The sequence below is a fragment of the Petromyzon marinus genome, chromosome 4, assembly GCF_048934315.1.
Source record: "Petromyzon marinus isolate PM22_M1 ecotype Great Lakes invasive population chromosome 4, UKy_Petmar_22M1.pri1.0, whole genome shotgun sequence".
Classification (NCBI taxonomy): Eukaryota; Metazoa; Chordata; class Hyperoartia; order Petromyzontiformes; family Petromyzontidae; genus Petromyzon; species Petromyzon marinus.
Window position 1 is genome coordinate 14,462,201 of NC_133670.1, and position 24,161 is coordinate 14,486,361.

At 45.7% G+C, this 24,161-nt stretch overlaps 1 protein-coding gene across 4 annotated transcripts in view; it reads right to left on the bottom strand.

Moving 5' to 3' along the window:
- INVS (inversin) overlaps positions 1-24,161 on the bottom strand; it is a 69,755-nt gene that overhangs the window by 24,365 nt on the left and 21,229 nt on the right. For all 4 annotated transcript variants that reach the window (XM_032946069.2, XM_032946068.2, XM_032946067.2 and 1 more), the window contains exons 4-8: positions 16,986-17,159; positions 13,201-13,368; positions 4,714-4,894; positions 2,763-2,872; positions 2,190-2,361 (exon numbers count right to left, since the gene is read on the bottom strand). In XM_032946069.2, coding sequence (XP_032801960.2) covers positions 2,190-2,361; positions 2,763-2,872; positions 4,714-4,894; positions 13,201-13,368; positions 16,986-17,159 — 805 coding nt within the window. The remainder of the gene's footprint in view (positions 1-2,189; positions 2,362-2,762; positions 2,873-4,713; positions 4,895-13,200; positions 13,369-16,985; positions 17,160-24,161) is intronic.

Consider the following 24,161-nt stretch of genomic DNA (forward strand, 5'->3'; position numbering starts at 1 on the left):
CGGCTAACCGCTTTTAGATTACCTAATGCGTTCTGCTGCTGCAGGTTTTCCGTAACTTGGTGTGAGGTGGCTAATCCGCTTACGGTGTTAAGTTATCCCGGGGGGTGTACAGCGAGGGAATCAATCTGCAGGCCTCCCCCTTCCACGGCAGGGATTTGCCACAGTCGCTATAAACATCATAATCAGGACATTTCAAGCCTCCTAACGATGCTGCTAAGGCTCATGTGGAGCATTGTTTGGTGATGAATAAGTGCACCTCATGATTTCAAAATAATTACACAAATGATCTTGCTATTTTAAACCAACGGATTCAACTGGGAGATTAAAAAATATATATGTAAGCTTGAACGTTAAAGTAATTCTATTTATTGTTTATGCATGTGCGACTGCTATACAATTATACAATACTAATAGAATATCAGGAATTATTTTTCAGCACTGGGGGCTGTACACATGCCCACGGGTGCGATGGCTATTTCTCTAGCCAAGTGGCTGCAACACAAGCCTCATGGCCCAGAGTGATGCTCGACATGCGTGATGATGCTGTTATGACAGCTCACACACACGATGAGAAAGCCACGACGGCAAAAACACTAAAAAGACAGAGTGCAAAATTGTAACAGTAATTTGACTGAATTATGCCTAGAAATATCCTTGTAGCTAACAGGCAAACCAGCGTAATCGTACAACTACGATACAATTACAAATGCAATTCTGATATTGAATTTATGTTTCCAGGTGTTTGCATGACCATTGCCACTGGGTATATGTAAAGCACTTAACCCAATCCTTAAAAGTTCATTTGCAATTTAAGCAAAACGTTTGAAACATAGCACATGATGTTGTAATTGCGTTACAACTACTTAATTAAGTATATATTAGTAGCAGTCTTTATATTGTGTATTTTTAGAGAGTTCCTTATGTTCAACAATCGAGTTTATTCCCCAGGTATTAGTGTTGTACAATCACATCACTTCTTAAACGTGAGTGATATAGCATTCAATTATTTTGCTCAAAAAAATATTTAATTTTTGGAATTACAATTTTATTTTCCTGTGCTTTTCAAACAGTATTTTTTTACAATCCAAACAATGTCTTATTTTTTATATATAACAAAAACATCCAATTTACACTATACTGGATACTATATTGGATTTCAAAATAAGGTTTTTATAGACAAAGTGTATATGGTTACTGGGAAAGGTTAAGAAAGTGTGAGATGCCAGCAGACAGTGCAGGTTTAATAAAGCCAGTGGAATCGCTCACTGGGGGAGTTTAATCAAACATCTATAACTTCTCAAAGACTGGTTTGTAAGCTCATCTGCCTGTGTGCTCAGCACTATGAGATATAAGGCCACCGCACAGTCCTGTTAATGCAAATTTTACAAGTGTTAATACAAATTCATATAAAAAGTGAACTCATCTTTAAACTTTTCCACCTTTTAAATATCCTAAAAAAACACTTGCCACTTGTGTGGATAGCAGATGTGTGCGATATAAGTTTTGACACGTGTAAAGGTTAAAGCTATCCGTGTAACATGTATTGTGGTCAGTGTGATCCAGGTTTACACACACACACATGCGCATATAACCTTTATGGATTGTGATGGAAAACGATGTCTTAATGCATGTCATGTCTGGTGCCACATGTCAAGACACAGGGCATTTCAGTGGATGGTCAGATTCAATTTGTCTGTCACGGTGGCTTTTCTTTATGGAATTATTCCAAGACTGTGAGTCATGAGCACAGTGACATCGGGCACAAAGTTGTCATGCCGTATGGCTGACATTACAAGATTATTTCACATTTTCTGTAAGCAACATAACAGTATGGCAGCTCACGATATGACAAACCTATAGTCATATTAAGATGACAGGGTGTTACTTTCCGACTGGAAGAACCAAAACTATTAAGAGATAAGGCAGCATCAAATCTGTAACACATTGATCTGCATTTTTGGAATGAAAATGCATTTCATATAATTCCCAAATATTCCAAGTTAACTTTTAAATGCTGCCGATGTACCCACTGAAGTACTTGCGAATACTTTCTCTGTAGAATGAAAATCCTACGACAATCAAACAGCAGGAAATCGAGGTGCACCTCCTATGAAGGCACCTAGACAGCCAACTGTCACGGGTGCCGCACTGGGCACGTGGCCACTCACGTGCGGGCAGGAGGGCCCTACCAGTGCCGCCGTACTTGTCGGCGAGGTTGACGTCGAGGTTGGGAATGAGGCGCAGCATGGTGCTCACGACGGCATCGCTGCCTTTGCCAGCCGCCCACATGAACGCCGTACGGCGCTCCAGGTCAGGTTCGTCGTGCACCGATGGGTGCGAAAGGAACACTTCCACCGTTTCCTGCCGGATGAACGGAATGTACTTTTTTTCAACCCTCCTTCAGCATCACTATGAACATCGTGTGCCACGAGCAGTCAATGCTACCTTATTCAATAAACTTAATGAGCTGACTGTGACAGCTGCAAAAAAAAAAGAAAATCCCGAGCGCATCATACGCTTGCCTGTCCAATAAAATCACGCCGAGGAATGTTTGGAAAGGGGAAAAAAAATAACAACACAACCTTTACTTAAGCATTTCTACACATGCAAAACGTGACCGTGCTTATGAGAAGATTACGGTTTGTTAAAATGAAACGATTGAAAAAGAACATGACGTGACAACACTTTCAATAGCTCGGAGAAACAAAAAGCACGGGTGAGCTAGAAAGGAGACACGCAAGCCTTGGAACAGGTGCGCTCACCGCATGGTTGCTCTGAGCAGCGTAGTGCAGGGGCGTAGCTCCCTGGCTGTCTGAGGGAATGGTGCCAGAGGAGTTCCTCTCCAGCAGTAGGTGAACTATCTTAGCGTGACCTGAAAAGCAGCATGGCGGCGACACTCGGTTCGTACACACAGTGTTTGTTGTTGCTTTTGTTTTGTCCATTAGCTTTGCAGGCTGATAGATGTGCAAACTGCACCTACATGCGTGGCTACTATTAATCATGCACACGTAATGAGTATTCATAACTATAGCAGGACGTGATAGAAAGTCTTGTCTTTAAGCAACCCGATTGTTGGTGGTCACATCAAGTATTAGGATAATGGGTGGAATTACAAATAAGAATATGAAATTGCAGGATTCGATCTGCCTTCTAGTGATCGTCATTATTGTACTTACATGTACTTGCATACACTATAGATTTTTTTTCATATAAAAAAGTAATCATTTATTTGAAATAAACTATAAGTATATGTACAAAGCATATGCAACAAAGGCACCCTCACAGTGGAAATGTGCAAACCCACATACATCATGCTGTACGGAAATAACAAAAACAATCAATAATCAAAATTCTCCTCTTCGAAAACCATTTGTAAGAAAATGACTCGGTAGCGTTCATCAGCACAATTGACCGAGGCAGCTGGACATTGTCACCGCTGAAGGCAGAGCAGCCCACAAGCACGTGAAGCAGATTTAAACTCTCTTAAAAAACCCCTTCACAGCACTTCCCCCCTCCCACTTGACTGGCCACCCACCCTCCCTCGTTAACCGATATTGACCCAGGGTAGCACAGGATCGGCTTGGTATTTACAGCCCCGTTCAGCTCCAGCCATTAACCTCCCAACCGGGGGCCACGCAGGTTTTATACCCTTCGATTAATGCCGCTGAGAAGGAGGGCTCTCCCACAGCTTAGAGAGTGGCATTAAGAGCTTTCTTACCAAATGTGACTTGTTTATTTATTTATTTGTTACCTTGCGGCTCTTGTTTAGCAATTTCACCGATGAATTCTCATTCTCTTCGTTTAAAAAAAACAATAATGTACACAGCATGGTTTGTCAGAAACTACCGATGCACTTATATTCGTCTTTAAATTTGAAGGCACTGAAACAGATTTTAAATGACCGCATTGGTGAAATGTATTCCAACAAATGGTCAAACATAACTCTCCAGAAAAATACACTGGGAAAAAATTCCCAACTGTTTTAAATCTCACTATTTTCAAGTATGTTTTCAGATATGTGTGTATGCTTGCCATGTTGTGTTTTTTTGCGGATGTGATTTACACTTCAGCAAAAAACCTTCAATGTTTGCAAAACATGTTCAGTTAACATCCATCATATGATAGGCAACAACTAGCGTGCATATGCTTGCATGTTTAAGTTAAATTATATAAGTACGGATACACATACACAGCAGCATATCGACAAACTTATGTACAGCATATTACTGCGTAGGTGTATGTGGTTGTGCTGTATAGCTCTTGGATGCGTTTTTGGGCTGTTCCACGTGTTGTTCGGTATGGCGTCGGACGCTTTGCTCCACGTGTTGGAGGCTTCTTCAGGAACTGAATTCTGAACTGAATTCTGAATAAAACACATCGGTACAGCCTAAAAAACACATTACAGAGCTACACATACAGCAAACATAAAACAATCACATGCACATACAAAAAATACACACATATACACACAGTAACAATCTACAATAGTCACAACAATAAGCACATACCACTTTATGCGTGACGTAACTTAGACACACAAACCAACTACAGTACTGTACTCTATTCGGCCAGTCTTTAGAGCCACACATCCACCTAGAGATAATGACAGTCTTGGCTGCAAAGCCATGGGGAATTCCCTGGGGAACACATGGGGAGGCTTGGTGTGTGGGGGGGGGGGTGTGGGGAGAGGGATGCCCGGGTGAGCTGAGCTACCGAGCAGCGCGGCCCAGTGCAGCGAGGTGCGGAAGAGGTTGTCGTAGGCCGTGACGTTGCACACTTGCGGCGACGTCAGGATGTCCACCACTGCCTCGTTGCCATCAGCCACGGCGAAGTGAAGGGGCGTGCGTCCCTCGTAGTCCTGCCAGTTGAGGATGGAATCGGTCGGGGTGGCTTCCTGGGAAAAATTACGGAACTAAACACAACAACTATTGCAGAGACACGCACAAAACAATGCTTTGAATAGTGGTTTGTTTTAGATCTCGTGGCACAAAGGTAAAGGTGCAGCCTTGCAATTTTTTTCTCACACCACTGCTGCCAGAAGGGCCTCCACTAGAAGGAGTTCTAGTGAGCCCCTATACTGTGAGGGAAAAAAGTATTTGATCCCCTGCTGGATTTGTACGTTTGCCCACTGACAAAGAAATGATCAGTTTATAATTTTAATGGTAGGTTAATTTGAACAGTGAGAGACAGAATAACAACAAATCCAGAAAAACGCATGTCAAAAATGTTATAAATTGATTTGCATTTTAATGAGGGAAATAAGTATTTGACCCCTCTGCAAAATATGACTTAGTACTTGGTGGCAAAACCCTTGTTGGCAATCACAGAGGTCAGACGTTTCTTGTAGTTAGCCACCAGGTTTGCACACATCTCACTCCTCTTTGCAGATCTTCTCCAAGTCATTAAGGTTTCGAGGCTGACGTTTGGCAACTTGAACCTTCAGCTCCCTCCACAAATTTTCTATGGGATTAAGGTCTGGAGACTGGCTAGGCCACTCCAGGACCTTAATGTGCTTCTTCTTGAGCCACTCCTTTGTTACCTTGGCCGTGTGTTTTGGGTCATTGTCATGCTGGAATACCCATCCACGACCCATTTTCAATGCCCTGGCTGAGGGAAGGAGGTTCTCACCCAAGATTTGACGGTACATGGCCCCGTCCATCGTCCCTTTGATGCGGTGAAGTTGTCCTGTCCCCTTAGCAGAAAAACACCCCCAAAGCATGTTTCCACCTCCATGTTTGACGGTGGGGATGGTGTTCTTGGGGTCATAGGCAGCATTCCTCCTCCTCCAAACACGGCGAGTTGAGTTGACGCCAAAGAGCTCCATTTTGGTCTCATCTGACCACAACACTTTCACCCAGTTGTCCTCTGAATCATTCAGATGTTCATTGGCAAACTTCAGACGGGCATGTATGTGTGCTTTCTTGAGCAGGGGGACCTTGTGGGCGCTGCAGGATTTCAGTCCTTCACGGCGTAGTGTGTTACCAATTGTTTTCTTGGTGACTATGGTCCAAGCTGCCTTGAGTTGAAAAGAAACAACAAAACTAAGAATATGTTGTCACCTTCTCACCAAGCTGCTTGGCAATGGCCTTGTAGTCCATTCCAGCCTTGTGTAGGTCTACAATCTTGTCCCTGACATCCTTGGAGAACCCTTTGGTCTTGGCCATGGTGGAGAGTTTGGAATCTGATTGATTGATTGCTTCTGTGGACAGGTGTCTTTTATACAGGTAACAAGCTGAGATTAGGAGCACTCCCTTTAAGAGCGTGCTCCTAATCTCAGCTCGTTACCTGTATAAAAGACACCTGGGAGCCAGAAATCTTTCTGATTGAGAGGGGGTCAAATACTTATTTCCCTCATTAAAATGCAAATCAATTCATAACATTTTTGACATGCGTTTTTCCGGATTTTTTTGTTATTCTGTCTCTCACTGTTCAAATAAACCTACCATTAAAATTATAGACTGATCATTTCTTTGTCAGTGGGCAAACGTACAAAATCAGCAGGGGATGAAATAATTTTTCCCTCACTGTACAGTGGTTATTTTGGCCGACTGTTCTACACTGGCCTTGGAAAAGGTGTGAGTACCCACACTTTACCACACCACACTTTACCACACCATGCTCTACCACACCACATCACACACGACCTGCTGATCCATTGTGGTGTACCCATTCATCCTGCTATGTGGACAGAGGGGTGGGGGGGCGCGGGAGTTTTAAGAAAGTTTCCCATTTGTGTTAAATGTCAGACTAAGAGTTTGAACCGGTGACCTCTGTATTGCAAGTCCTGTGTGTAGTGACATTGAATTAGTTACTGTAAAGCATGGCGCTGGGAGATTGGTAGACAATGGAATTAGGGGTAGCAGCCCGTTCTACCAGTTGGGACCCGTGGGCCAAGCCCGGAGCCTTCTGGGGGATCCAGAAGGGTACGCGGCTGAGGACGGAGCCTGGACACGCTGGGGAGAATAAAAGGCGAGGTCAGACTCAAAGTCGGGGTGGCTGGCATCGGGAATGGAACTCGTCATGCTGCTGTTGTCATGGTCTTCGCCTCTTCAAGCTGTGGGTCTGGAAGCATATTGGCTGTCCCGACCCGGTATGGAGTTATCCCCTATGGCTAATGCCTCCTACTTGTGTCTCTGAATTAGTACACTACGTTTGGTGTCAGAAGTGTTAACACATTTTTTTTTATTGTACCGGTTGTTAGGAATTCTTTTTTTTTCCCTTTCCCTTCGAATCCCGGTGGGGGGAAATAGGCTATGTTGACAGCCACGAAGAGGATTGCTTTCATCAGCACATCCTCGAGCAAAGAGGACGACGGCGAGGAGGGTTCCCAGGCTGCCAGGACCCCAGTGGGGGGTCCTGGAGAGGCGGTCCCGGCGGGGCAGTGGGCGAAGGGCGACGATTCCGCGCCGCCGCCGGCTGGAGAAGGGCTGCGGGCACTCAGCGCGCGCATCGTGAAGCTGCTCTCCGCGGTGACGGCGCTGGTGGGGCAGCTGGGTAAGGAAGAGCCGGTGGAGGGGGCTGCGACTCGGGGGCAGCGAACGGGCGACTCCGCCGTCACTGCCGACCAAGGGCGGGAATCGAGTCCTGCCAAATTTAACCTGCCGCCGATAGCTCATCATTCGGGGCGCCTTCCCTTGTGCAGCAGCTGCCGTTTATGAAGGAATTTTCAGCTGCGGGGAGTGATTGGGCGGCCTTGCGGCGGCATTTCGCCGCCACTTGCGAGCTCAGAGGGTGGTCCGACGCACAGGCACCCCGTGTTCTTCCCACCATGCTAGACGATGATGCCTTGGCGGCGTTTTTTGCCATTCCCTAGGAGGACAGGGCGACACTGTGGCAAGAATTCGCACAGTTGGCGGTGATTTTTGACCAGCCGTCCAACGCGCGGTGGAAATTCGTGATGCGGAGTTGGGGGGAGACCGAGACGCCCCTTGCCTTCCGAAATGTACAATTGTCGCTGGCCCAGGCTGCGTACCCAAAGATGGAGCAGGTGGGACTAGATTCTCTGGTGCTGGAGAAGTTGTTGGCGCTGGCTCAGGAAATTAGCGTTTTTTTTTGCCGGCCACGGAGGAAGACGACCTGTCCTCGATTCAGGTAGCCCGATGCATCCAGGCCCATTGTAACCTGCGACGGCGTGCCGGGGTGGCGGCCCGGGCTGGATTCCCGGGAGAAGAGGGCGACCAGGAGCACCGAGAGTCTTCTCGGGTCTGCGCATCGGGGAGTTGGAGCCCGCACGGGAGATTCGGCGTGGGACGACGACGGGACCAGCGGGGGGGGGGGCCTTCCCTCCGCCATGGCGGGGCCCCGTTACCTGTTTCAGATGTGGCCTACCGGGGCACAACTCCAGGAGCTGCCGTGCTGATTTAGGGCAGTTTTTCCCGGCTTCGCTGTCCTCCACCCTGCCAGCCTCCGCTCCTCTGGACCCAAAGGCAGGTCGCAATACATCACTCACCCGGCCAACACAGCCACCTCATGCATCTACATTGCAGTCAGTGTCGGGTGCACACGCCATCGCCCCCAAAGAGATACGGGGTGCAAAGATGGTACTTCGGTGCGTGATTGTTGCCCACGGGGGTCCGGGCAATGGACCGAATTGGCACACCGTGTTATGGTGGCGGGAGCAGGATCATCCAGTCAGTGGATATGTACAGGGTGCTGAGGCGCGGGTGCTCATAGATATGGGAGCATCCGCCACCATTCTTTCGGAGTTTGTTTAGAGGACGTTGCCATCGACGGTGGGTTGCCTTGGTCCTTTGGGTAGTCCCTGCGTTGCCGCTAATGGCGGGAGCTTAGGTATTGTGGGCCAAATTGTGGCGTCCATACGAATTGGAGATATTGAATGCACGGGCCCAGTGTTCGTTTCAAGTTCATTGGCGGTGCCGTGCTTATTGGGGACCGATTTTTTTAAGAGAATGCCCCTCCGGATTTTGATTGACCAGGGTTGTGTTGAGTTACCGTCGGTGCTTTGGTTGAGATTTTTGGAGTCCCTGACTGGGTTGTGTATGGTGGTTCGGGCCCTGGTGCGTGAAACTGTTAGGGTTCCCCCGGGTGCACAGATGCTCGTACTCTTGAGGCTGCGGAAGCGGCTCCACCAGGAATCACTGGGGGTGGGGTTCTTTAAACCCCTTCTAATAGAGTGGTTCGTGGTCTCACTTTGATAGGGGCCCAAACGATAATGAGGGGGGATCAGTAGCCCTTCCTGGAAGTATTAAATGCTGGGCTGGGTACGGCGATCATACAGGCGGGTACGGTGTTGGCCCAGGCGACGGTGGCGTGTTGTGGAGAAATGGATGATATAACCACTCGGGTCGTGGCCATGGTTGCATGGAGAGCGGTGTCGGATGACTCATGGATGGATCCGTTGTGTGCGGGTAATCCGGATTTGTCGTGGGAGCAGAGGGGCGAGTTGCAGGCATTGCTTTGGGAATTCTCCAATGTATTTAGTAAGGGTAAATTCGACGTGGGCCGCACGTCCCTGATGCGTCACCATACTGATACTGGTGGTGCCGCTCCTATTCGTCAGAACTCATTTCTGTTTAGTCCGAAGGAGGAATACGTTCGTTAGGCGGTCGACGAGATGTTGGTCGCCGATATGATCTTCCCGTCCACCAGTCCGTGGGGTGCTCCCATTGTCCTGGTAAAAAGGACGGGAGTTTGCGGTTTTGTGTGGATTTTCGGAAATTAAATAAAGTCGGACGCGTATCCGCTCCCATGGATGGACAATTCGTTGGATGCCCTGTTGGGGGGCACGGTTTTTCTCCACCCTGGATCTATTGTCGGGGTTTTGACAGTTGCCCCTGGATGAAAGTTCAAAACCTAAAACCGCATTCCAGACACCGCAAGGGCTGTTTCAATTTAACGTGCTCCCGATGGGGATTCACTCAGCTCCGGCCACGTTCCAGCGACTTATGGAGTTGGTACTGTCCGGGCTCCAATGGAAGACATGTCTGATCCATTTGGATGACGTGATTGTCTTTGGTCGCACGTTCCAGGAACATCTGCAGCGGTTGCATGTGATATTTGTTAAAATGCGGGCGGTAAATTTGAAATTCAAGCCGCAGAAATGTTACTTCTTGCAAAAGTCGGTTCGCTACATGGGTCACGTTGTTAGCGAGTCCGGGATCGCCACAGACCCTGCAAAGACTGTGTGCGTGCGTGGCCGACCCCCACGTAGGTGGGTGAGGTTTGTGTCAAATTACCGCCGCTTCATGCCCGGGTTTGCAACGATGGCAAAGCTGCTCCACGCTCTCACGGCAAAGAGCCAGAGGTTTCGGTGGGGGAGGAGGCCGCATTTGTTACGCTGTGCAACGGCCTCGTGAACACACCCCCCTTCGGTACCCCGATTTCACCTTGCCGTTTGTGTTGGATACGGACGCCAGCGATACCGGGATCAGCGCCGTATTGTCGCAGGTGGAAAACGGGGTGGAGAGCGTGGTCGCTTACGGTAGCCGAGTGCTGTCCCCCGCAGAGCAGCGCTATTGAGGCACGCGCCGCGAGTTGTTGGCTATCGTGCACTTCGTATAGCAGTGCGTGTTGACCCATCCGCGCAACTATCGTGATGGTTGGAAATTTTGCAAGATTATTCGTTCGAAGTCACCTATAGGTAAAGGTTGCGTCACTGCAATGCGGACACTCTGTCACGGTTATTGCCGAAAAGCCAGTGCGCATGCTTTATGGGCGCCGGCCGTTGTAAGCAGGTAGATGCGGGGAAGCCGGGCGCCATTGTAGCACCGGTGGATGTTTCGCCGCCAGTAGCAAAGGTGGCACGCGATAACACCATTGGTCCTGCGCACGAGGAATGGGGGCGCCCCCAGGCGGAGGAATGGGGGCGCCCCCAGGCGGAGGACGCCTCCTTACTGAAAATACGGTGCCACGTTGGTGCGCCAGGTGATAGGAAGGGTCCAGGGAGTATGTCCCCCGTGGTCCTCCGAGATGGGCTACTAATGCGCTGGGATACGGAGGTACAGTGGTACTGTATCGTTGTGCCAACTGCTCTGCGGGGTAGGGCATCGAGAGCTGCCCATGTGCGGCTGATGCACCTACGGGCGCAGAAAACATTATCGATGTTGAAGCGTGACTTCTTTTGGTCTGGGATGTCAGAAGACGTCCACAACGTGCTGAAAGGTTGTGTGGAATGTGCTCGCCGGAAGCCCCCGCCGAGGCTGGCCCGACCACCGTTGCAATCTATCGGGGTGTCCCGTGTAAATGAGCTCATTGCCCTCGACTTCCTCGGGCCATTTCCCACCACTCCGAGGGGAAATAAATTTTTGCTGGTAGAGGTCGAGTACCTGTCGCGGTGGTCGGTGGCATGCCCCCTGCCAGATCAGTCGGCGGCGTCCTTTATGGACGCATTCCTGCATGGTTACATGTTGGATAAAGGGGGCCCGGAATGTCTCCTTACGGACCAAGGTCGACATTTTTCTTCAAAATTGTTGCAAGAGATATGTGACTTGTTGGGTACAAAGAAAATTCACCCTACCTTCCGACGGAATGGTAGAGCATTTACTGAGGACTCTTACTGAGGACTCTTACGTCCATGTTGCGGCCTATAGGATGGCCCCTCATGCCTCTACCGGGTTCTCCCCATTTTTTTAATGTACGGGAGAGCATGTGACCGCCCCATGGAAGCCCAGTTAAATATTGAGCCGAGCAAGAAGAGAGCCACTGTGCCGGGACTTATGAGCCTCACCCTTAAGTGGTTAACGGAAGCACGGGAGGCATCCTAATTCGGCCAAGCGGAGGGCTTCGAATGAAAAACTGGCTGGGCTTAAGGAGTCCGGAAACCCGTGGAAGCTTGGGGAGAGGGCATGGCTGCATTGCCCCCAGGTGCCTCTAGGCACATCTCCTAAATTACATAGGCCATGGCAAGGCCCGGTGGAGGTGATTGAGGTGAGGAGGCCACAGTGTGTGCAGATCCAGGTTGGTCGCAGGCTTTGGTATGTGGACCTGTCCCGACTGAAGCCCTATTTTCCACCTTATGAGGGCGTTTCATCTCCACCATCTGATGGCTGGGTGTTTGATGTGCCCGACGGAGCCGGACGTACGGTTACGGATGATGCGCCTCAGCGAGGCTCTGTTCCTCCATCTGCAGGATCCCAGGGTCTGACGCCCGTAGAACCACCAGCGGCGCCACCCACAGGCGGATTGGGGCGGACGGGATGACCGCCACCCGCATCTACTTTTCCTCCATCTTCATCCCGGGAGGGCCCGTGCCCATTGAGCCATCCTTGGGTTACCCCTGGGGTCCCTGGAGGACCCGTGCCAGGCCCAAATGAGGGGCCGGCAACGGTTCGGTTCAGATGACCGCCCCTACCCGTCGTTCGGTTGCTATTATTTTGGGGGCTGGATTGTTGCCATGCATTGCAAATATTGTGTGGATATTGTTGTGTTCGTCATCCCGCTACACGACGTATAAAGGTCAGCCAGGATGGCTGTTTTTCTTCAAGCGGGGGGGGGGGGTGGGGGGTGATGTAGTGATATTGAATTAGTCACTGTAGCGCGTGGCTACAGTGACAATGGAATTAGGGGTAGCAGTCCGTTCTACCAGTTGGATCCATGGGCCAAGCCCGGAGCCATCTGGAGGATCCAGAAGGGTGCGTGGCCGAGGGCGGAGCCTGGTCACGCTGGGGAGAATAAAAGGCGAGCTCCGACTAACAGTCAGGGTGGCTGCCATCGGGAATGGAACTCGTCGTGCTGCTGTCATCGTGGTCTTCGCCTCTTCAAGCTGTGGGTCTGGAAGCATGTTGGCCGTCCCGACCTGGTATGGAGTTATCCCCTATCGCTGTGAGATCCGGAATAAACAAGAGGGATAACACCTCCTACTAGTGTCTCTGAATTAGTACACTACATGTGTATGAATCATCACACTATGGCAGCGTCCATTGTAATTTAGCAATAATAAAACTGAAATTTGTTGAACATTGTTGCGAACAAGGAAACATTATAATTGTCACATTATCACACCAGATGTATTAATTCTATGCTACTTTTTCCAAGCTTTATATGATAAAGATAAAGAACACTGCCTGAAAGGCGGGTGTCATTTCCTTATAATGAGAAATATTCGAATGGCAACACAAACATAACCAAATTTATGCTATATTATATTTGATACAATTTTCACAATTAATATTTCACATCAATAACTGATCAACATTCCAAGCTGTGCTTGCTTCCAATGATCTCCACCTCCGTGGCACCCACCAGCAGGCAACGAACAGTGTGGACGGCCGAGGGATCCTTGTTGTTGGCCGCCCAGTGCAGCGGTATCTTGCCCTCACTGTCCGGCACACCAATATTGGAGTCGTGCTTGATGAGCATCCGCACATGCTCCGGGTGATTGTAGTAGGCACTCCAGTGCAGTGCCGTTCTCTGTGGGCACACATTGGTTGGCACACCAATACAAACTGGCACCGATCCAGCATGGAAAGGTCAAGTCAAGTCTGTGTACCGCCTGCTCAAATAAGAAAATGAGGGCAGGGCTCATCCCGGTTAGTGTCACTGAGCCAGTGGTGGAAATTCCATGACCAGATGCTTGGGAGCCAGTGTCTGTATTTGCATAGGACGTCCACGCAAAGGAGGGGAATTGTTTGTCAGAGGGGATTCAAGGAGGAGAGGTTTTCTGGGGAATGACGGTGCACCAGGTGAAACATCAAATATGACCCAGAAACGCAAACATTTTATACTTGAGGTATCATGACAAGTATCTGTTGTTAAGAAAACATAAGCAAAGGGAATGACCCTTAATGATCAGATTTCAGAGGCATCATTCTCATGGGAAGAATTATTTTCGCAAGTAGCAGTTTTCCAATAGATCTTACCATATACTTCTCAAATGTGAGTTAATTGTGAGCTACAATGTAATTTCCAAAGTAAAATGATTCTGTGTTGTATGAAGTCCAAATTCAATAATAGGTGATAACAGCTTTTTTATTGTTACTACAATATGCACGACATATCTGAAGCCAAACTATTTATCCGCACCAATACAGGTATGCATTCCAGGAGTACTGTGTGGTCAAATAATTCCCAATGACATGCAGCATGGCATTGGGAATGCCCTCACCCAGCAGTGGATTGAGTTGTAAATGTCAATTTGAGATAGCTCATAAGCATAAAATTCATGCTCATAATTTAGTCAGGAAGATATCAATTCAGTTGAGGTTAAGTTGAGGTCGTTGTCAACATGAATGAAGCCTTTTGGAGAATACAAATTATACTTGATAACTAATTTGGCTCACATGTTGGCCTAACACACGTAAATTACCCCTTTGTAAAGAAATTTGACCGTTGTTTTTGTAATAACGCTAATGCTATTTGCGGATTAACTGGCACGTATTCCACATCTAGAATTAAGTAAATAAATAACCATTATGACATTTTGGCAAGCAATTTTTTTTCTTAATTCTGCCAGATACAGTTCCATGAAAATTACTCTTAAATCTTCCCGTGGCAAAAAAAAAATTAATTGCATATTAATACGTTGATACAACTATCTACAAGAGTGGTATGTTTAAAATGGTTACATTTAGTTCATTTTAAGAATTATAATAATTCCTCTTTTAGTATTGTTAATAGTTAGCTGCATTGAATACAAATAATAATAATAACAATTTCTAGCAGTTATGGCACTGTGTAAAAAAAATCCCTTCTGTTTATTGAGGATCCTTCTGGTCACAGCCAGTGTTATAATGCCCCTATACCAGAGGCGTTTTAGAGCATAGATTACCATCGAGAATCAGCTCCCAACAACACCCAGGGGTGGCCGTCAACAGGGAGCCTGGCGAGGGCAGGGGTTGATGTGGTTGGACTACAGGATTACAGCTGCCTCTGCTATTAGGAGGAGGTCAAGGTTCCTAATCTGCCCTCTGTGGGTACTAGGGGTAAAATGTTTGACTTAGTATTGCTCTTGTCACACCTTTGTGGAGCCCAGACCTGTAATTTACTGCCTGATAATGAATGCTGATGCCTTTTAGACAAGGGGCTTGTTCAAAATCTGCCAACAGGCCCCGCTTTATCACTGCTGTAACCAATATCTCAATTATTTTTCTACGGTCTAAATAGACCTTGGTCTGCAAATTGTGGGCACCCCAAGTAGGGTCATCGTTCCTGAATGTGTCCCGTGGGTCTCGCACAAAGGATATTTAGAGTTCAACCCTAATAAAAATGGGGGAGGGCAAGGGCAGTGAGTGGGAGGACAATCCCATGGGCATGTCAACATACCCATAACATGACCTTGGGGTGCAGACTGGCGGTTTATGGAAACCACTGTGCTTAACATGCTCACCTCCTTAGTTAAGAAAGAACGAGGGCACAAATTAGGTCCATTGTCACAAGTCATATTTGAAATAAAACCACTAGAATTGAAATATCTGTCCTGAAGTAGTCTTGCAAAAAAACTACACTAATATAGATGTAGTATGTTATAAATAAGAGAGCAGGAAAGTTCAATACTAGTGGATGCAATATAGATTATTTACGTATGTTTATAAACATATATTCAAGAAGATCTGGTTGTTAAAAAAATTGATTGTTTCTTTTTTTGGAATGCATATTTTCTTTCCACTTATTTAACACATGTTATATGTGCAGAAGGTACAAGAAATTTTACAAACGTACAATGATATACAGTTTCAAAGAAAACATTTTGAAAAAAATAACGTGATGCAAACCCCACAAAATACAGCATTTAATACATTGACATCATTTGAAAGAAGGAGCTGCATATTTAAAAATCATCCACTGAAAACTAAAAGAACAACGCAAATCACGCTAAGCAATTCAGCAGCTGCAACTCTGCTCCAGATGATTGCTATTCCTTTCAGTGGGAAAGTAAATATTGAAAAGCTCATTATATGTCGGCGGTAATTACACGTTTGTATCTACGGACATTTCACCGCGTTCGGGCCATTATCTGCTTAACTCGGAATAGGTTTGCCGCAGCACGCAACAGAAGCAGTTATTAATTACACGTTGTGCAGTCGCGGCGCACTGCCCGAGACGTCCCTGCGGCCGTATCTGTGAAATTAGAGGCGCGTTACAGCGCTGGCAATTATTCACTCGGATGGCTCGCCAGGGCCCGCCGACCGCGCCGAGGCGCGCCCGGCCGTGCCCAGCCACGCGGTCCGAGGGAGGCGGAGGCGCTCTGTGCTCCACACCTGCGCGCAGGGCCAGAATCGAGCCCCCCTCCCCACCGCACCGTGCACACGCGTGCACACGCGTGTACACGCGTGTGCACGCGTGTACACGCGCAGCCATTGCCTGTGCGCGACGTGCCGTAATTATGCCCGTGAATCTTGAAAACAATAAAAACTTGTTTTTTTTTGCCGCTGACAAATTAAAAACGCCTTAATGGCGAAAGGAATGGCGTAAACCTGCGTGAAATAAAATAGCGGCATATTTAAATATACCTTTGCGTAAAGAAAATAATCACCATTAAATATTTGGAGGATGCAGTTATACAATTTACTTTTAGGGAAAGGCTGTGTGACTAAATCAAAACATAGAAAGCGCTGACCGTAAACAAATAATTTTCTACAATTCTACTTAGCTTTAAGACAAATAGTCTCTGTATTAAAAAATGAGCATTGCTTCTAAATACTCGTTATTCCAATGATGTATGGCTACCATTTGCAGTGATTTTATTTCTGTTACACGAAGTCATTTGTGCTTGGCAGACAACTCAGGCCAACAACCCTTCAGGGTCAATAAAGTGAGTGCCCCTTTGCGTGACATTGAGCGCAGCTGTTAAGTCGAGACACTAGCCACCGCCATATGAAGGTGGAATGTGCATAACTGGTTCAGGGCCACCAATATTCATTTTCGGAATGGGAATGCTCTGAATTCGACTTGACCTAGACATTCTTGATTTGAATCTTGATTTGTTTGACCTAGACATGCCTGTGGAAGATCAGGTGTGGCTACAGATGTCACCAAATAGGGGAAGCATCACAGGTGAAGGGCTGACATGAGTCCACGGAAGCTGTTACCTTCTGGTTGTCCTGCACATCCACCTCACCAGGCTCTATGTGCTTGAGGAGGAGAGCAAGGCACCTGGGGGTCTCGTGCCGTGTTGCCAGGTGGAGGCCGGTCATGCCTTCCAGGTCCTTTTGTAGCAGACTAGCTCGGCGGCTTAGTAGCAGCTTCAGGATCCGGTAGTTCCCCTGAGTGAGTCAAGGCGCAGGCAAACAGGGACAAAAAAACGCTTGCGGTGTTCACGAAAGCATGAATAAAGATACTTCAAATGGCAACTAAATGCATTACCAATCTCCATGTTTTCTTCAGCTGCATTTTTTCAGATCAATAAAAACACTAAGTCATAGGTAATGTTTTTATTTAAGAATTTCCATCAAAGTAATGTAAAAAAAAATAAGTTCAAAGGAAGGTTTCAGTAAGCAACAAAAATGGTTGGTTTTAGTTTCATATAAATAGAAAGCAAAAGGCTTAGTAGTGTGCCCTTTTCAGCCAGCCCCCTGCCTTTTTTTAGCTGACAGACTGCCGTTCACCATCAACGTCCAAATCAAACCAGCAGGAGCCTGGATCCCAGCTCCCCCGTTGCAGTAAATCTGTGCCCCCCAGTTGCTAGGTCCCACTACAATTCCCTTCACCACCAGAGCTGGGCAAAGATGAAACGTGGCTGTGATGTGCTTCTTAACCACTGTCAAGACCTTGCAGCAGCAGTAGAAATCAAATCAGCAGAAACTGGACATGTCAACAGACTTGCTTTTGGAGCTTTTGCCTCTTGAAAAATAAATGCTAAAGATAGATATAAACTCGAGTTTCATGACACTTTCATGGTTATGGCTACATGTTTGTGTTGTAGTTTGTATAATGTATGTATGCTTACAGTGGGGCATTCACCACAATATTTCTTCTGACTGCCGATAAAACACTGAAGCGGACAAGTCATAAAGAGCAATATTTGATAATAGCTATCAGGTGTTAGAAAATATTGCAGAACTGAATCCTCCCTATGTTAGTTACATCGTATCCATTGCCATGCAGAAGTAATATATCATTCTACTAGGACTCCTCAGACAAGAACCATCGAAGAAAACTCATGGCAGAAGGGCAGTTACAAGAGGGACGTTACGCAACAACCAAAACGGAGACATCGTGATGGTACATATACAGTATAATCGAGCTAAACATTTCACCCCATAGACATTGTCACGATAAAGCATTGCATCTAAAAATGTGAGGCGCTTTGTTTTTTCTTCTCCCCCTTATTTGGAGCATTAAGACTATTTTTAACTCTTAATAAAAGCCATATGCAGTATTTGTTGGTGTATATATATAGCTGCCCGATGCACAATGCTAAACTAAGAAGCAGCTGCTCTTTCCTTAAAGGCCCACAGGCTGCATAATTTGCATGCAGCGGTTTTTGTCTGACACGGATGGACCGCTGCCAACTCTGCACCCCATGCAAGCAACCGCCACAGGTCAGCACCATCTGCCAGCATGTGCACATCTTGCTAGACAGCCAGACAGGAGGGCGTCGCGAAACGTACGCATGTGTACGCTTCGCGTGCGCCTCGCTCGACCGTCTGAGGTTTCGCGTGGGTGTCCATGCACCAAGCGCGCGCGTGCACTTGCGCGCACGCTAGCCCTCCCACGTGTACGTGGAGTGATGGTTTAAGGTTGGCGCAGGGAGGAATGAGGGCTCCCAACTAAGCAAGCGCACGCTCAGTGAAGCCAGAGACACACGTCCCAACGCGGATTGTCTTATTTCATGGTAACTCGCCCTGGCAAGCAGGCATATGTATTACGCATCGCAGACTAAAACATATTACTGGTACAATGATCAGCTTATTCTGAAAAAAAAAACTGTAACAGTGGATGTTTTTTTTCCTTTGAATACTTTTGATGTATTCCTAAAATATTTATTTTAAAATGTCTGTGTAATTTGGAAATTAATTATCTTTTACATTACAGCAAACCATTTACAGCGTGAAAAAAAGGTATTTCTAATTTAAATTAAGAATACTGTTATCTTGCTGCAGCTTAACTAATTTATGTGCCGTGTGTAAAAAAAAGTATTAGCAATAAAAATATCATCAAAAAGCTGTCATTACAAATTACAATCCTCAACCGACTTACAATGGCCATAAAATGATAAATATTTGGTTCTGCCTAAACGCAAAAGGATAACATTCACATTTTGCAAACATGAGAGATTGTCTGAACATAAGCAATGGCTTATCCATGAAAATGTTTTTTTTTATTAACTACGGGTTTGCTTGCAATTTTACAAGGTGTAATTATACATTTTTACAAGGCTCAAAATAACCAAAACATGATTGTGTAGCGACAATGTAGCTGCTTTCCTGCAACACACACGCTCCAGCTCCGCCAGCCATGCCTCTGTGTGCAAGAGCCTGGAAATTTCCCTCTCTCATCTGGGCGGGAGGGGGGGGCGAAGGTCAAAAGCCTGAAGTGCTGTTAATTTCACGCCGCTCTAGTAAAGTAAATTCAGCCCAGCCGCACTTCATTTGGCATAACGGCCAAACCATTCGAGTGTGTCTTAAATAACTTTATTAACAATATCTCCACCGGTGCTGCGCTTAATGGAGAGCGGCGCTACGGCTGCTATCAATCTAGACAACGGAGGCTGGGATGTGACGGGGGTTATTGCTCAACACTGCTTTCCTCCACCACGAAGTGCCACGGATCTGGCCGTGGTGCTGAACCAAATGGTTAAAGTCTCAGTTTAATTCCTCAGAACAGCTTGGCTAATGAATGTTGCATTACAGTAATTAGAAACTAAAAAGACACCATTACATCTCCATATGCTTTGAGACACATTGGGAGAATTATTATATACGCTATTAGGTTTAAGCTTCCAACAGTATGTTGCAGTACAATGTATTTAACATGTATGCTGTACATGGCATTCCACGGCCTTTACCCAGTGGATTACCATAGGACTGTAAATTGTAAAGACGATATGGGCACTAGTGAAATAATCAGAAAATTCACATTTAAACCACCTTTAATGCCACAACAAAGAGGAATAGTAGAAAAGATTGCAACATTGATTTAAATGTCTATTAAACACAATCTAATTGTGTGTGTGTGTGGAGGCAAAAAGCACTGCAAGGTGGATATGGGTTAAGGGCAAAAAGATGTGCATCTCAGTTATTGGGACAAGAGGAGAACTAATAAGTGTCCTCCGGTATAGTGTGGCATGCTATTGTTCACCAAGTTTAACGTCACTGTCAGCATTATAACATTGCAATTTATTTCAGTGTGCACAGTTATAATTCCGAAGTGGAATAGTGCATGCTTCAGTAAAGGACAAGGGTTCAGTTGCATTGTTCTTGTGTTGGGAAGGCTGATCTTTCTGACAACAGGGGGTAATCCACTGAATCCTGAGAATCCCAAGCTGTTAGGCTGGTGGAACAAGTTGAAATGGATTTAATTGACACAAAGGTGGGTTGTGGGTTGTAATATTGTGTGGGGGATGGAAAAGGCCTAGAGTTGGAATACAATAAAGCACCAGCACAGGCTGGAAACAGCTTCATCTGGCTTCATGGGAGGACAGCAACGGTAGAGGGTGTACGGTCGGTCAGTGCGTGAAATTACCTTGTATTGTGCATGACCATTATTTTAAGTTTGTTACAGTTGGGATGTCACCAATGTGAAAGTTCTGTAAGGCAGAGTTTATGTGAGAGAGAGCTTGCACGTGGGTAAAGGCAGTGCTTAGATATAATAGAAGGCGTGTGGAGAGAAGGATTGAGTGAGGGATCTCGGCAGATCAGGGTGCACAGCGAGATAAGTTCTGATCAAAGGCCTAAAATGTCGGTGAAAACTGATTCGGGGCCAATCACTTTTGCTGCTGAGCAAATGTAAACTGTAAATTGAAACACAAACATAATAACAAAGCAAGAAATAAACACATGATTAAGCTCTAGAATATATCCCTTTTATAAGCACATTTTAATTGTATACAAATATAAAAATCTCACATTTTCCCGAGTTTGGTTTTTCATTTTTTATTTAATGAAAGTATAAAGTGAGACTAAATTCAACATATCATTCACTATTTTGTTTAAACTAATGACGATGTAATTTAACATTCTTAGAGGATTTCATCTTGTGATATACAGTACGGTATGTCCAAATATCTTTATAAACACTGTCGGAACATTTTTTTAAAACGTCTTCTTGAGAAACCTAACTTTGTATATTCAGTAAAAAATATTTGATTGCTCTTACTCGACTGTATTCACATTGAACCCGCATTACAAAAATACAACCTGGAGTCTACGCCATTCTGTTTACATCAATGCATTAATTATCCTGACCTACATCAGGATTCAAGTCGATACAGCAGCAATGTGTTCTATTCAGAATTACCTTTTCTTTGTTGGCGTACAAGTTATGTAAATAAACAATTATCACAAATCCTGGGTTCACACTAATTATAATTGTGAGGCGCAAATAACGTATTAAAACAAAAACATTATGGCCAAGGTTCACAGCATACGTAAAATGTACAAATAATTCGTTAATTGCCAATCATTGCAGCACTTCCAGTGCAATGCAATTATTGGCAGTGTAAGTTCTATGGAAGTAAGACTATTTGTGTGTAAAGGAGACAATTCAGGCAAAGGGGCTTTTTTGTTCCGTGCTGAACATGAGAGATCATTCTCACGCAAGTGTATGGAAGTAGTATAGTGCCAGGGGTCAGAGACTCGTCGGATGAGGGCCGGGGGCCGGGGGGGGGGGAAACACTTAACTGTGGTCTGAAAAAGTACAGAGGAAACATTTTTGTACTCTCTACTCTGCACTTTATCAGCATATGTAAAATTAAACAAGCATGAAATTTCTGAGCGCGATTGGTATTTATATTCCTTGTGTCGCCGCCGCCGCCGCCGTCGTCTCCCGCTCCCCCAGCCAGGCCTTTTTACGGCAGGGAGATCAATGGAACGGCATTCATCTCCGCCTTCCGTGCGGCGCGAGTCATCCTAACTCGATTACCGCGCCGCGTAAGACAGATGTAATAAATCTGTTTCATGGATGATATCACGGGAACACAGTTTCTAATTACCGCAGTAAATTTACATATTCCTCCTGTTTTGATGTGTGGTCAAGCGCGAAAAACCCTTTTCGTCCCGCTGCTTCCCCAGTCAGCTGTTTGTAATTGCCCGCCAGCCACGTGACTTTAATGGATTGTGTGCGCCGCGTGCTCGAGCAGCCTCAAGACCGGGGCTGGCTTGGCCCACACTTTTCCATTAACCATTTCAGTCACTCCGGGCCCCCCCCCCCCCACAGGGCTGCACCACTGGCACGCTTTGTAACAACTCTACTTGCAACGAGGGACGCGGGCGCGACCACCCCACCACACACAACGCTCATGCGTAACCTGAACAATAGAAAGATATCTGACAACAAATAAAAAATGTCCCCCCCCCACCGTGTAGCCTCCACATTACACAATCGTGGCTAAATGAACTGGCGAAAATGGAAAACCGTTTGTTGAAAAAGATCTATTGAAATCGGCCGAAAAAAGTTTGAATGACGTCTAAATCATACCTCGTATGGCATGCAAGGGTTGAAATAAGTTTGCCCCTTTCAGAGTGGCTTAGTGGCTGTGTTTAGTTGAATGTGTTAGATAATGGTACAGGATGTGTGTTTTATTATAAGTACACGTGTAGGCTTGTTTGGCTTCCCATCTAACTTTGGCCTAATGGTTTTTATTTGTAGTCATCTGCCAGGTGTCATTCTGTTGAGGTTACTAATTAGCTGTAATTAATCTTTATGCGCTTAGCGTGTAATTGCATTTAATTAGACAGCCCCTCAGGCTTTTGAGCAGGGGATGCCATTCACACAGATTTTCACGCACAGACAGGTAGATGGATAGGTAAACAGCATGAAAATTATACACAGTATATGTAAAACTAACAATGCATAAATTGAAGGTAAATTGGGTAGTGTTTGTAGCAGCATGACTTTGAATATATTACAAATATGTGTTTCAAGTGCCAGCAATTACCTAGAAATATTACAAGTTAGATATTGAGGTTAAACGCACCCATTGACGACATTACCGTTTAACCGAGTTTTTTTTTATTTAGAAAGTTACGAGCATAATGCTCAAAATACTGGGCTAAATCAGGGGTGAGGTGCCCTAATATAGCTTTTTTTTAATACAAACTCACTTTATTTCCATGTAGACACCTTTTAGCGCATTTACAGTTTTCAATGTTATTTCTGCAGACTCAAAAGTTCGTAATACTGTACATTAAAACACAAATATTATATGAATGTGTACAGTAACTTCAAAATATATTTTAAAAACTTACTTGGTCTGGAGGGGTGTGGTGTACTGTACAGTACCTGGTGCTCCCTGATAGGTGACGTTTGTACCCAGCATTGAAACATAGCTAATAATTCATAATTGCTCTGCACCCCATTCAAGTTTCATCTTTGGGAGTAAGACTGTCCTTCTGTGTATTTCTCTACTAATTACAGGAATTCTCCCAACAAAAAAAAAATATATGCAGGGCACGGTAGGTCGACGCAATTCTGAGGAAACTGCAATACATTGCCAATATCTAGTGTTTAAATGGTGTCTTGTTGACGACATCCCTTAAAAATCTATTTGCTCGAAGATGCAACGTAAAAAAAATCGGGTTTCCCATTGAAAAAGTTAATGTACAATATTTTATTTGTTTAATTTACACGAAAATAACTGAACCATCAGTTCAGAGTGAAGCCATTCAAGTGGGCACAACAATCAAAACAAAATTAACAGAGTCCGTCAGCCTAGACCTAATAACCATTATATTATTAATGACTAAAGAGGCACGCACACAACATTCAAAGCGCTTTACTCGAAGAAACAGAAAATGTGCGAAAACTACCTTGCCTGGAGTTCAAACAAACAGTTCTCCGCTTTAGTAGGAGTCACAGCGCGTGCAGAAATTCAATATTTCCAATAAAGAAAAGCCTCTGTGGCTCAGCCTACCCCAAATCCCAAGTTTATCCAATCAGCAGGAGCTGAGTCTAACAGCCATGGTGAAGAAACTCCTTCCTCTTCCCCAGGCGTCGGGCTCGCGTGCAGGCCGGAGTTCAAACAAACCAAAAGACAAGTGCAATATCAATTGCGGGCTGTGATAGTACTCATGTGCACTCTCCCGTTCCCCCTTGTGCTCGCTGAC